At 42.6% G+C, this 13,636-nt stretch overlaps 1 protein-coding gene across 4 annotated transcripts in view; it reads left to right on the forward strand.

The window, feature by feature from the left end:
- The window catches only part of fank1 (fibronectin type III and ankyrin repeat domains 1), a 65,776-nt gene that overhangs the window by 49,361 nt on the left and 2,779 nt on the right, over positions 1–13,636 (forward strand). The window contains exons 8-9 of one of the 4 annotated variants that reach the window (XR_011954692.1): positions 3,037–8,059; positions 8,259–8,318. Coding sequence is in view for 3 of the 4 variants with exons in the window: in XM_072557575.1 (XP_072413676.1) it covers positions 3,037–3,180; positions 8,259–8,336 (222 nt within the window). In the remaining variant the exon portion in view is untranslated. Of the gene's footprint in view, positions 1–3,036; positions 8,060–8,258; positions 8,337–13,636 lie in introns of those variants that run through there. The other 3 variants (XM_072557575.1, XM_072557576.1, XM_072557577.1) reach the window with 3 other exon arrangements.

A 13,636-nucleotide genomic window follows, 5' to 3' on the forward strand; every position in this document is an offset into this window, starting at 1 on the left:
AGAATCCTTTCTGGTTGTTGAATGCTCCAGAATGATCCAAGAGTACCTCAGTTACCACATATACATATTCTGACTCCCTGAACCTGCAGAAATACAGCCACTGCCCCAGAGGCCAGAGCCTATATGTCTGCCTGGCTCATTGACCAAATGATATTGCAAACAATTTACCTTTGAATTAGAATATGGACTTGTGTACTGCAAATTCTGAAATCCTACAGATGTTCTCTTGCAGATGCCTGGAGGGAGTTGGAGGTGTAGAAGTTCAGGGCTGTCATGTCCTTAACAGCTATTAGCAGTGCACATCCATCTAGCTGTCATGGAAAAAGTTATTGTTTAAAAATCAGCAGTTGTCAGCAATGATAAGTCACAAAGAATTGAGACGTTATTTCCAGGGAGCTGGTTGTCAATTTGGGGTATTGTTTTGGGGTATGACCTGCTTTGACCTTCAGTTGTGTTGAGCAACATGTGGCAGCTGGAAGGGAAGCTGTTATTGCTGCCACTATTGCTGCTGGTGTTGGCATTACTGCCCTTTTTTTTAGTTCTCTTCAAAAGTGGGGTTTGGAGGGTTTGAGCTACAGTGAGAGGCCGAAGGGGTTGAGGCTACTTTCCCTGGAGTGTCGGAAGTTGAGGGGTGATTTATATAGATTTATAAAATCATGAGGGGCATGGATAGGGTGAATTGCAAAAGGCTTTTTCCCAGCATAAGGGAACCCAAACCTAGAGTGCATAGTTTTAAGATGAGAAGGGAAAGATTTAAAAGGGAAATATTGGGCAACTTTTTCATGCCAAGAGTGGTGTGTGTATGGAATGAGCTGCCAGAGGAAGTAGTGGAGGCTGGTACAATTGCAACATTTAAAAGGCATCTGAATGGGCATATGAATAGGAAAGGTTTAGAGGGATATGGGCCAAATGGAACTAGATTAATTCAGGATGTCAGGTTGGCATGGATGAGTTGGACCGAAGGATCTGTTTCCGTGCTGTGCAACTCTATGACTCTAGAATGGCTGCATAACGTGTTCCCTTCCCACAGCAAAGGCTGACAACAGGTTAGTTCAAACCAGGTTGAGTAAAATACCGGGTGATTATTTCCACAATGTTATTGCTGCCCTCTAATTCGCAGAAATCACACTCTGATAACAGGTAAGGGTACAGGTCCTTTCCATGGGCATGGCCACAGCTATTGGGTTTTACTTATGTGAAAGTTTTGATGCTATATGATGTCCCACTGTGCTCTTGTTTAGTGACCGTGAGTAAGGTACACGTAGCTCAAGAAACCTATAAGCAAGTCACTGAAGTCAGATTGCTGATGAATTGTCAGTCAATAGCTAGCATATTTAAGTGTCTGACCTAATAGCTACAAGCAGGTTTCCAGTTTCCTATTCAATGAAGAAATGAGTTGGAACATTCTGGATTCCTCATGTGCCATCATTTTCAGATCTATAATCCAATACCTGCTCTCAAACCCCCCCCCCACCCAACCCATTTCAGTTAGATAAACTTCACCCTGAATCTGTGATATTGGCATACATTCAAATTGAGCCACACACATGGTTTGATGAATGGCTGATTCAAATTTTAAATGTTTATGTTGTTTGTTTTAATTATATAAGATTAGTTTTAATCTTAGAGTGGCACGGCGGCTCACTGGTTAGCACTGCTGCCTCACAGAGCCAAGGACCCAGGTTCAATCCCAGCCTTAGGTGACTGTGTGGGTTTTCTCCAGGTGCTCTGGTCTCCTCCCACAGCCCAAAGATGTGCAGGTCAGGTGAATTGGCCATGCTAAGTTACCCATAGTGTTAGGTGCATTAGTCAGAGGGAAATGGGTCTGAGTGGGTTACTCTTTGGAGGTTCGTGTGGACTTGTTGGGCCAAAGGTCCTGTTTACACACTGTTGGGGAATCTAATCTTTAATTGGCAAGTTTATCACACAGCACATTGGAGTACCTATACCATCATTTCGACAATAGACATAGGTGCAGGAGTAGGCCATTCTGCCCTTCGAGCCTGTACCACCATTCATATGATCATGGCTGATCATCCTTAATCAATATCCTGTTCCTGCCTTATCTCCATAACCCTGGATTCCACTATTCTTGAGAGCTCTATCCAACTCTAACTTAAATGAATCCAGAGACTGGGCCTCCACTGCCCTCTGGGGCAGAGCATTCCACACACCCACCACTCTCTGGGTGAAGAAGTTTCTCCTCATCTCTGTCCTAAATGGTCTACCCCGTATTTTTAAGCTGTGTCCTCTGGTTCGGCACTCACCCATCAGCGGAAACATGTTTCCTGCCTCCAGAGTGTCCAATCCTTTAATAATCTTATATGTCTCAATCAGATCCCCTCTCAGTCTTCTAAACTCAAGGGTATACAAGCCCAGTCGCTCCAGTCTTTTCAGTGTAAGGTAGTCCCGCCATTCCAGGAATTGACGTCGCGAACCTACGCTGCACTCCCTCAATAGCCAGAATGTCTTTCCTCAAATTTGGAGACCAGAACTGCACACAGTACTCTAGGTGTGGTCTCACCAGGGCCCTGTACAGCTGCAGAAGAACCTCTTTGCTTCTATACTCAATCCCTCTTGTTATGAAGGCCAGCATGCTATTAGCCTTCTTCACTACCTGCTGTACCTGCATGCTTACCTTTATTGACTGGTGTACAAGAACACCCAGATCTCTCTGTACTGCCCCTTTACCTAAATTGATTCCATTTAGGTAGTAATCTGCCTTCCTGTTCTTTAGCAGCTGTGATTCCATGTGGTCAATTTTTGCTCCCAATTCTTCTCTTATGGGGTAACTCAGGACGTGCTAACATAACAAAAGCAGAGTCATAGTAGTTGGCAGAAAATTATCATACGTGATTCAGGAAATTAACTTCCCAAGATTAATAATAGAAGGGAAGCTGGGTCAATGCGACCTGATGGATTTTTTTTTTCTTTCTGTCCACTGGTCAGCACTGATTGTATTTCCTAATGAAGTTACTTCAGATGTTTTGGCATGATATACATATTTCTCTGTTTTTGTTTGTTAATTGTGAACAGGTTGACATCACTGATGGACATTTACTGTGGACACCACTCATGCGAGTTGCCGTCCTGAATGGTAGTACTGAGGTTGCTTCTCTTTTAATTAAAGCTGGTGCAAATGTGAATATCCAAGACAAGAAAGGAACAACACCACTAATGGTTGGCATTTCTGCTCTTTCCTGACGTACAATACTTTATACTTTAGACATCCTCAAATTGCAATGATTATACTGATCAAAATTAAGTTGTAATAAAAGACACTGAGGTACAAGGACAATGAATAAGATAAATTTTAATAGCTATATTAGAAATTGAATTTTGAACTAGTGGTATGTCAATTTGGTCTGTGTCTACACAGGAATTAAATGATTAAATTGTAAATATCTATGTAAGCATGCTGATTAAAAAAAATACATTAAAGTCGTTCTTGAAGACTGTTGAGAATTTGTTTACATTGGGAGAGTTTTATGAGTGAACACAGAAGAGTAATAGGCTTCAGTTAAAAGAATTTGGAGTTGCTTTTCTTTTGGCTTAGGGGAAATACCCATAGGTTGAAGTAATTTTTTGGTTTCAGTTTGCAGATGCGGTTGAAGCTAGATGTGTAAAACAGTTTCTCCTGAAGGACAGAAATAGTTTTGAACTGTTAGAAATAGGTTACCGCAGTGCAGGGAGTTTAATTTGGAAGTTTCAGACTAGAAGTGTTTGGTTAAAACCCTGTGGTAATTGTTTAAAACTCAGAAATTCTAATTTCAGTTGCATGAAGACTCAACACAGCGGCTATCAAATTCTAAAGACCAGAAACTGAAACATCTACATACTGGCACAAAAAAAGCTCTCCTGGACATACTTTAAAGATTCCACCCCATCTAATACTTTCACACTAAGGTGATTCCAGTTAATGTTAGCAAAGCCTGTACAATTATAACCCTATTTCTCTTTCACCTTTTTCTGCATTTCCTACATATCTACTTCTCTATCTCCCTCCAACTGTGGGAGACTTGTATTAATCACAGCAAAATAATTATTTCTAAGCATCACCAAATGGCCTCATTTGAAGACTCTTCTAGGACATCCTCCCTCATTACTATAATGATGGTTTGCTTTATCAGTAATGCAATGTCCCCACCTCTCTTACTTCTATTGTGCCTGTAACCTCTATATCCCGAATGCTGAATTGCTAATTCTGCTCTTCCTTCAACCATATTATGCTCCACATGCTGATCAACACTTTAAGTTCATCCACCTAACCAATCAAGCTTCTTGCATTAAATTAGATACAATTTATCTTTTTGGACTCCCATTTACCTTATCCTGCTTATTCTCTGACTGCTGACTGGACTGTCCTCACATTCCTTCAATATCTGATTGGATCTTGTTCTGCAAATTTACATCTACCCTGTGCCCCATCCACCTGTCAAATCAGTTTAAAACCTTCCCATGTGCAATCCTCCTAGGAAGGATATTGAACCCATTCCAATTCAGGTGCAACCAGTCCAGCTCACACCTACATCAGAAGCTGTCCCAATAATTCAAAAGTCAGAAACCCTTCCTCATCAGACCTATGTTCCTATTCTATACTCCACTGGAAGTAATTCAGAGATTACAACTTTAGTAGTCTTCCTCTTTAATCTACAGCCTAACTCTACATTCCTGTTGAAAGACCTCATTTTTTTTTTGTTTCCATGTTGTTCACCCTCCCCCTTCCCAGTGTCCTGCAGGTACTCTGAGACACAAACCCACTGACTTCCACAGCTACCTGGATTACACCTTTTCCCACCCTACCTCTTGCAAAAATGCCATCCCGTATTCCCAATTCCTCTGCCTCTGCCGTATCTGCTCCCAGGAGGACCAGTTTCACCACAGAACACACCAGATAGCCTCCTTCTTTAGAGACCACAATTTCCCTTCCCACGTGGTTAAAGATGCCCTCCAACGCATCTCGTCCACATCCCGCACCTCCGCTCTCAGACCCCACCCCTCCAACCGTAACAAGGACAGAACGCCTCTGGTGCTCACTTTCCACCCTACTAACCTTCGCATAAACCAAATCATCCGCCGACATTTCTCCAAAAAGACCCCACCACCAGGGATATATTTCCCTCCCCACCCCTTTCCGCCTTCTGCAAAGACCGTTCCCTCCGTGACTACCTGGTCAGGTTCACGCCGCCCCACAACCCACCCTCCCATCCTGGCACTTTCCCCTGCCACCGCAGGAACTGTAAAACCTGCGCCCACACCTCCTCCCTCACCTCCATCCAAGGCCCTAAAGGAGCCTTCCACATCCATCAAAGTTTTACCTGCACATCCACTAATATCATTTATTGTATCTGTTGCTCCCGATGCAGTCTCCTCTACATTGGGGAGACTGGGCACCTCCTAGCAGAACGCTTTAGGGAACATCTCCGGGACACCCGCACCAATCAACCACAGCGCCCTGTGGCCCAATATTTCAACTCCCCCTCCCACTCTGCCGAGGACATGGAGGTCCTGGGCCTCCTTCACCGCCGCTCCCTCACCACCAGGCTCCTGGAGGAAGAATGCCTCATCTTCTGCCTCGGAACACTTCAACCCCAGGGCATCAATGTGGACTTCAACAGTTTCTTCATTTCCCCTTCCCCCACCTCACCCGAGTTCCAAACTTCCAGCTCAGCACTGTCCCCATGACTTGTCGGGACTTATCCTACCTGCCTATCTCCTTTTCCACCTATCCACTCCACCCTCTCCTCCCTGACCTATCACCTTCATCCCCTCCCCCAATCACCTATTGTACTCTATGCTACTTTCTCCTCATCCCCACCCTCCTCTAGCTTATCTCTCCACGCTTCAGGCTCTCTGCCTTTATTCCTGATGAAGGGCTTTTGCCCGAAATGTCGATTTCACTGCTCCTTGGATGCTGCCTGAACTGCTGTGCTCTTCCAGCACCACTAATCCAGAATCTGGTTTCCAGCATCTGCAGTCATTGCTTTTACCTTGTTGAAGGAGCTGGCTGATGAGGTAATGGACGTATAGATATCTTCCAAAATCCCATAGATTCTGGAGAGATTTCTGCAATTGGAAAGTAGCAAATGTAACCCAACTATTTAAGAACATAGGAAAATAGAGAATGGAGAACTACAGACCTGCTAATTTTTGTAATAGTAGGGAAATATAGGATAAAGAATGTGAAAACTGGATATTTAGAGAAGAATGGTAACATTTGGCAGTTAATATAGATTTGTGAAAGTGATATTATGGTTGACAAACTTGGCATTTTTGAGCATATTACTTGTTGCATTGATAAACAAAATGTAGTGTATTTGGATTTGTAGAAGGCATTTTATAAAGTTCTGTACAGGATGTTAATAAACAAAATCAGAGCAAGGATAGGGAGAAATATATGCCAATATGGACTGAGAATCGGTTTACAGACATAAAACAGACAGTAAGAATAAATGGACCATTCTCAGGATGGCAGGCTGTTTACTAGTGGGGGACCACAAGAGTCAGGACTTAGTCCACAGTTGTTCACAATCTGCATAAATGATTTGGTTGTGGGGACCAATGCAATATTTCCAAATTTGCTGATGACCCGAACTGGAAGAAACACAAGATGTTAGGTTGAAGCTAAGAGACTACAAGAGGATTTGTATAGGATACATGAATGGGCTAGAACTTGGTATAGAATATACTATGAATGCTTGATGTTATTCACATTGGTAGAATAAACAGAATGGTAAAGTGTTTCTTAAATAGAGAGATGTTGGGAAGTGCGTGTGTCCAAAGTGATATGGGTAGCTAAAAGTTGCATGCAGATGCAGCAAGCAATTAGGAAGGCAAATAGTATATTGGCCTTCATCACAAAGGGGTTTAAGTGCACGAGTAAAGATGTCTAAAGAACACATTGAAATAATTTCAAATAAAACAATATTGAGAGAATGGTAAATATTATTCTGGATGGATTAATGAAGGTGGTCTGAATATTCTTCATCCGTAAATAATTTGCAATCTTGTGAACACTTGTACCCATTAATACCATGTTAACCTGGGCTGCAGCTTTTAACACGTTTGATGAATAACCACATTATCAACAAGGCAGTGATTACTGTGAGGAAATTGATAGTGGAGCATACTGCAATCAATGGCTCAATGCCCTAGAGTACTCCACTGAGTACAATGAAAAAGAACCATAATTTTAATCTTGTTGCCTACAAATCACATCCATATTCCAATGATGCCAATTGCATTTCTCACTCATGAACTGGATTTACACATCTCTCAGATGCATATGGAACATTTGTAATAAGATCAAATATAAATCAAACGCAAATAACCAGTTTGCAAACAGGAGTTCGCCGTTAATAGATGATTTGGCAAGATTATCTTTTCAGATTCTTGGGAATGTTTGAAGACAGTAGTCGCTACTTTTACAATTCTTTGCTTCCAATGTTCTCTAAGTAATTGTTGTCAATTGCTAAAAGCTAATTGCTCCAAAGACATCTTTGAAAAGTCTAAAACTAATTGGCTTGCACAATTGACTTTCAAACATTCAACTTTCTTTCTGTCTGTGCTTTGGAAATAGTAGATTTGATTGGATTAATTTGTGCAGTATTAAAAATTTCTCACTTTCCAAAGTCCTTTTGTGACTCTCCTCCTGGAATCATCTCCACTTTCCTTAATTAAACTTTGTACTGAATTATTCCTCAGACTCAGCATTCTGACCTTCATCTAAATTACCAATACCTCATCTGAAGAAGGGTCATTGGACTTAAAATGTTAACTCTGTTTTCTCTCCACAGATGCTTCCAGACCTGCCAAGTTTCTCCAGGAATTTCTGTTTTTATTTCAGATCTCCAACATCCTCAGTTCTTTGTTTTATTTCTGCTGCTGTCCTCAACACATTCACGTGGCTCTCCCTGAATGACCCAAACTCTATATGCAGAGAAAGTTATCTAGAGTTCAATGGCCAGTATCTACTCTAACTTCCAACTCTCTCTTCTAACCTACCACCCCAGTTTTGATGCCCAAACCTTCACAATCTTCTTTCCTCACCACTTTCCAGGTGAAATATCCACTTTTGTTTCTTCAAATTTGAGGTTTTGACCACTTTAGTACATACCTAAACTGACATGTCATTCTACAATTTGGTAATGTTCGGATCTGCTTAGATCAATCAAGTTAACTTTAACCACACCGTTTCCACTTACACAGTGACAATTCATGTTCATAAGCATTTTTATTTACTGTTTAAAAAACTATAGGTGGCAGTGCTCAATAGCTATGAAAACCTGGTCCAACTGCTGCTGAATAATGGGGCTGATTCTGCTGTAAAAAATAAGGTAATTACAATAATAGATTCAAGCTTTGAATAGACAGACTATTTTTGTAAGAGAGATTACATGAACAGAAATTGATATTTTGGTTCCAAATTTCCAAATCCCTTCAGGTACACTGCTACCATGAAGCAAGTTGATTGCACATCAGTGTATCTAAGAAATAGAAATAAAAAGGAAAAAGAAACTACTGGCTACACAGCTTCATTGGATAGAGAATGAGAGGTTCACGGCAAGAACAGAATCTTTGGAGGGTGTGTGTGTGTGCTTTGGGGTGGGGAATGTAAGGGAATCTTTATGATAGACTGGAAGGCAGATGAGATTAAATGGTTAAGGCAAAAGGAGGTGGTAATAGAACAAGTATCAGAAGAAGCATAAATGGAAATATCACTATCAATGGTTGCTAACTGTGAAACTGGGGGCAGAGACTGTGATTTGAAATTCTTGAACTCAATATTAAGCGTGGAAGACTATAAAATGCCGAAATGAAAGATAAGGTTCTCTTCCTTGAGCTCACATTGAAATTTATTGGAATGGTATATGTCGAAGATACAGGGCTGGGGTTGGCTGGGGGGGACCTGGAGTGGGTTTGGGGGTGGGGGGGGAGGGGGGGGTTTGAAATTAAAGTGATGGGTGACTAGAAACTTGGTATCACCCTTACAGACCAAGCTGGGTGTTCCGCGAGGACATCTTCCAGTAGTCTTTTGGTCTTCCCAAAATAAAAGAAACTGCATGATGAGCTGCAAACACAGCAGAAATTGAAAGAAGTGCATGTAAATCACTGTTTCACCTGAAAAGAGTATGTTGGCCCTTAATAGTAAGCAGGAAGTGACTAAAAATATAATTGTCGCACTTCCTGTGTTTGAATAACAAGGCCTATGGGAAGGGAGGGATTGTTGATTGAGGTGTGGATGAGGGCATCACAGATGAAACACACCTTTAGAATGTTGAGAGGGAGATAGGTTCTTATGAAATAGGCACAAGTGAGTCCCTTACAATCACAATGCAGGGAGAGAGTGGGGGAGGAGTGAAATCCCTTAGTTGGGGACAAAGAAAGATATAACTGGAATACTTATTTGGAAGGTGGCATTGTTAGAGTTGATGTGGTAGAGAGGTACAGACAGAGAAACTAGGAGAATGGACTCGGGTCCTCACATGAAAAGACATTGGAGGAAGTGTAATGAGGTAACTACAGAGGTTGATGGGTTTATAATGGATATTTATCAATAACCTATCCCCACAATTACAGACAGAGACATTGAGGAAGGAATGAAAGAGTCTGAAACAGATCACGTGAAGGCAAGCTAAGAGAAGGGGCAGAAATCAGAAACAAAGTTTTCTTAAATTTTCAGAACATGTGCAGGAAACAACAACAGTCAAAATACTAGCAAAACAGATGGGTCGGAGAACTGAGAACAATCAGTATTCCACATATTCTGCAAAAAGTTAGCCATAGCTAGGACCCAGACAGGTTCCTGCTAACTCCATCCAAGTAAAGGATGGAGTTAGCAGAATCAAAATGGAAATGGTTAAATATGAGAACAGGGTTTAGCCAGATGATGATGGATATAATCTCTGTTTAAGCAAGAAGCAGGCAGTCCTCAGGTCATGCTGGTGGGACATGGATATGTAATCAGATTGGTTGTTCATGGGGAAAAGGAGACTGTTGGATTTCAGGAAATTAAAAACTGTTAAAAAGTTCAAGGGCATTGGAAGAGTTACAGCTGTGGTTGGTAAGAAACTTGACAAGGAACACCAAACATTTCATTGAGGTATGAAGTGATTGGAACCAGGTGGACATCGTTAAGAGGCCTTGATTAGGGTTGTTAACCTGAGCCAATCAGAAAGCCCTGGCTGACCAATATACAGTGGATTTTACTGTCCTGTCCTATGTGGAACTGGGATTTGAGGTTTGTCCTCATTTCCCTGTAAAATGGTTGAACGGTAGGGTTTGGGGCCTAGCTTTGCTGCTCCTCTCTCTTGTAAAATTGCTGTCTCTTGTGTACAGCTGTAAATGTTTTTTGTAAACTGTTTTGTAATTTTTTATACAGTGGATTTTGATCACACAGCATTGCCTTTTGTGAAGGGCACTGCTTGTCACTGGCCACTCGGGTGTTTTCCTCTCTTCCTGGTGGTGGAAATCGAATAAAGATTCGTGCACCTTGTGACTCTCACTGTGTGTCACACCTGCACACACAATATGGGTGCTGGGGAAAAAATAAGCAAAAGACAATAAAATATACAGTGGATTTCTTTTTTTTTGCAAAACACAATAGAGAAAACCAAAAGAACAAATGCATCCCCTAAACAAGGGGAAAACTCTTCTCCTCCAAGAAAAAAATAAAAAGAAAGAAATAAAACCCAGAGATTTAGAATCTCCTCAGTTTAGGGGACTGACTCTGTAAGAGAAAAACAAATACAGTGGATGTTGGCCTGTTGGGCCAATGGCTTAATGGATAACATATATGACGTTGGATCAGACGGTTGTAGGTTTTAGTCCTTCCTAATTCAAGTGAAATGTGCTACTTTGTCACTGTTGCACGTTGACTGTTGTCTGTTCATTGTTGTTTGGTGATGTCCTCCGTACCTGCAGGGATTGGATCAGTGTGCTTTCGAATTTAGGTGGATTGCAGCTTAATGTCAGACTGCTTTATGACAGGTTCTGAAGAGCAATACAGTGGATTTCTCATTGTGGTCTGCCCATGCTGGCCATAAACATGTTCAGGCAGCAGACCGTGAAGGGGGTCATTATGGTCGATTGCCTGCCCCTCTTCCGTGGCTATGTCTAAGCCCGGGTGTCTCTGGAGAAGGAGTGTGCGGTGTCTACCAATACCCTCGAGGTTTTCAGGGAGAAGTGGGCACTATAGGGCATGTTCTGGATTAGTGGTGCTGGAAGAGCACAGCAGTTCAGGCAGCATCCAAGGAGCAGCAAAATCGACGTTTCGGGCAAAAGCCCTTCATCGGGAATAAAGGCAGAGAGCCTGAAGTGTGGAGAGATAAGCTAGAGGAGGGTGGGGGTGAGGAGAAAATAGCATAGAGTACAATAGGTGAGTGGGGGAGGGGATGAAGATGATAGGTCAGGGAGGAGAGGGTGGAGTGGATAGGTGGAAAAGGAGATAGGCAGGTAGGATAAGTCCGGACAAGTCATGGGGACAGTGCTGAGCTGGAAGTTTGGAACTAGGGTGAGGTGGGGGAAGGGGAAATGAGGAAACTGTTGAAGTCCACATTGATGCCCTGGGGTTGAAGTGTTCTGAGGCAGAAGATGAGGCGTTCTTCCTCCAGGCATCTGGTGGTGAGGGAGCGGCAGTGAAGAAGGCCCAGGACCTCCATGTCCTCGGCAGAGTAGGAGGGGGAGTTGAAATGTTGGGCCACGGGGCGGTGTGGTTGATTGGTGTGGGTGTCCCGGATATATTCCCTAAAGCACTCTGCTAGGAGGCGCCCAGTCTCCCCAATGTAGAGGAGACCGCATCGGGAGCAACGGATATAATAAATGACATTGGTGGATGTGCAGGTAAAACTTGATGGATGTGGAAGGCTCCTTTAGGGCCTTGGATAGAGGTAAGGGAGGAGGTGTGGGCACAGGTTTTACAGTTCCTGCGGTGGCAGGGGATGGTGCCAGGATGGGAGGGTGGGTTGTAGAGGGGGGCGTGGACCTGGCCAGGTAGTCACGGAGGGAACGGTCTTTGCAGAAGGCGGAAAGGGGTGGTGAGGGAAATATATCCCTGGTGGTGGGGTCTTTTTAGAGATGGCGGAAATGTCCGCGGATGATTTGGTTTAAGCGAAGGTTGGTAGGGCATGGTGTGCTTTGTTTTCCTCAGCAACATTATTTTGCTTTAACCCTTACCCTCTCCTTCACTTTTTTGTTCACACAGTCTTTGCCCTTAAGGAACGGGGCACTGCTTGTCCCTGGCTACTCGGGTGTCTTTTGTTCCTGGTGGAGGAATACAAATAAAGTTTTCTGCACTTAATGTTTCTTCGCTATGTTCTATACCTACATGAAAGAAATATATATAATCAAGGGATTTAAAATCTTCTCAACTCAGGGGACTGACTCTGAGTTAGTTGGCCACAGCCAGTGTACTGTGCACAAGTAAATAAAGGGTGACTTGGTGATGGGATACAGGCCCCAGTGCAGTTATTTTCAGGTAGGAAAAAATTATTTGTTTTCTGGGCTACAAACTGACTGGGCTACAAACTATGGCAGTCCTGTCCATAGTTTTTGGGAAGGTGATGGAAGTGAACTGTTATTGTTGTGGACTATGCAATTGGAGGCCATGGAGAGAAGGTCTTCAGAAGTGCTGAGGTCACTGATTGTCTTAAAGTGGCAGTTTGATGTTTAGTAGTGGGGTAATGGTCCAGGAGGTAGATGAAGGCATGAGAGAGTTTATACTCAACCTTAACAAGGTAGCAGTTCTTTGCAAACATAACATATTTGCCAGTAGGTTTAAAGACAATGTTAAACTGGACCTGAAAGAATGGAGTGCTACAGATTTAGGGACAAGTAAGCTACAGTGAATGAAAGAAGCAGAGAAATTGAGATGGCCAGTGTCATGCTAGCAATTCTCAACAAAAAGGTTCAGGTAGTATTGGGGGTAACAGGGAGCTGTCCAGGTGGGACTGGAATTCTGGAGTCGGGAGTAAGTGTTCACTGTGCCACTGGGGTAGACTTCTAACCAAAGATGTTTGTATGGAGGCATCTGTTGGTGATGATTTTACTATTCTCATTCTATCCTCCAGTGCCATCTCTTTGTTTCTTCACTTGTCTAATTGCCCATTCCTTTTGCTTTGTGCCATCATCCAGTATAACACTTCATCTCTCCTGCTTTATGTCCTAATACAGACCTTGTCTTTTGTTCTGTCACCTGCGCTGTTTCTCAGACAGTGCATTTGCTTGTTACATCTCTTACTCTTTCTTTTTCCAAGTCTGACCATCAGTGACAGAAACATTAACACTGATTCTCCACTGACCAGCTCAGCATTTCCACCATTAGCAATTTTATTGCATTTCTGTTCAGGAAATAAATTGAGAACATAAATATGCCAGCGATCAGCCCCCACTGTCGCTTTCTATAAAGGTTTGTTTGGGAAGAACTTTTTTATGCTTCATCAGAAGGGATTTGGAGAATGAACAAGGACATTCAGCCTATGTTTCCTTGGCCCTGGTGGTTATGCTGCTATTCTGGATGAGTGATTTGGCCTGCAACACAGCAGATGTGGGATCTACTTGTAGTTGCATGTTTGGGACCTGATTGGACAGCTAAAGGTTTATTTTCTCAGTTCCTTTAAAAAGAGGGTGATTGGTTTGC

Source organism: Chiloscyllium punctatum, chromosome 38 (assembly GCF_047496795.1).
Source record: "Chiloscyllium punctatum isolate Juve2018m chromosome 38, sChiPun1.3, whole genome shotgun sequence".
NCBI classification, from domain to species: Eukaryota; Metazoa; Chordata; class Chondrichthyes; order Orectolobiformes; family Hemiscylliidae; genus Chiloscyllium; species Chiloscyllium punctatum.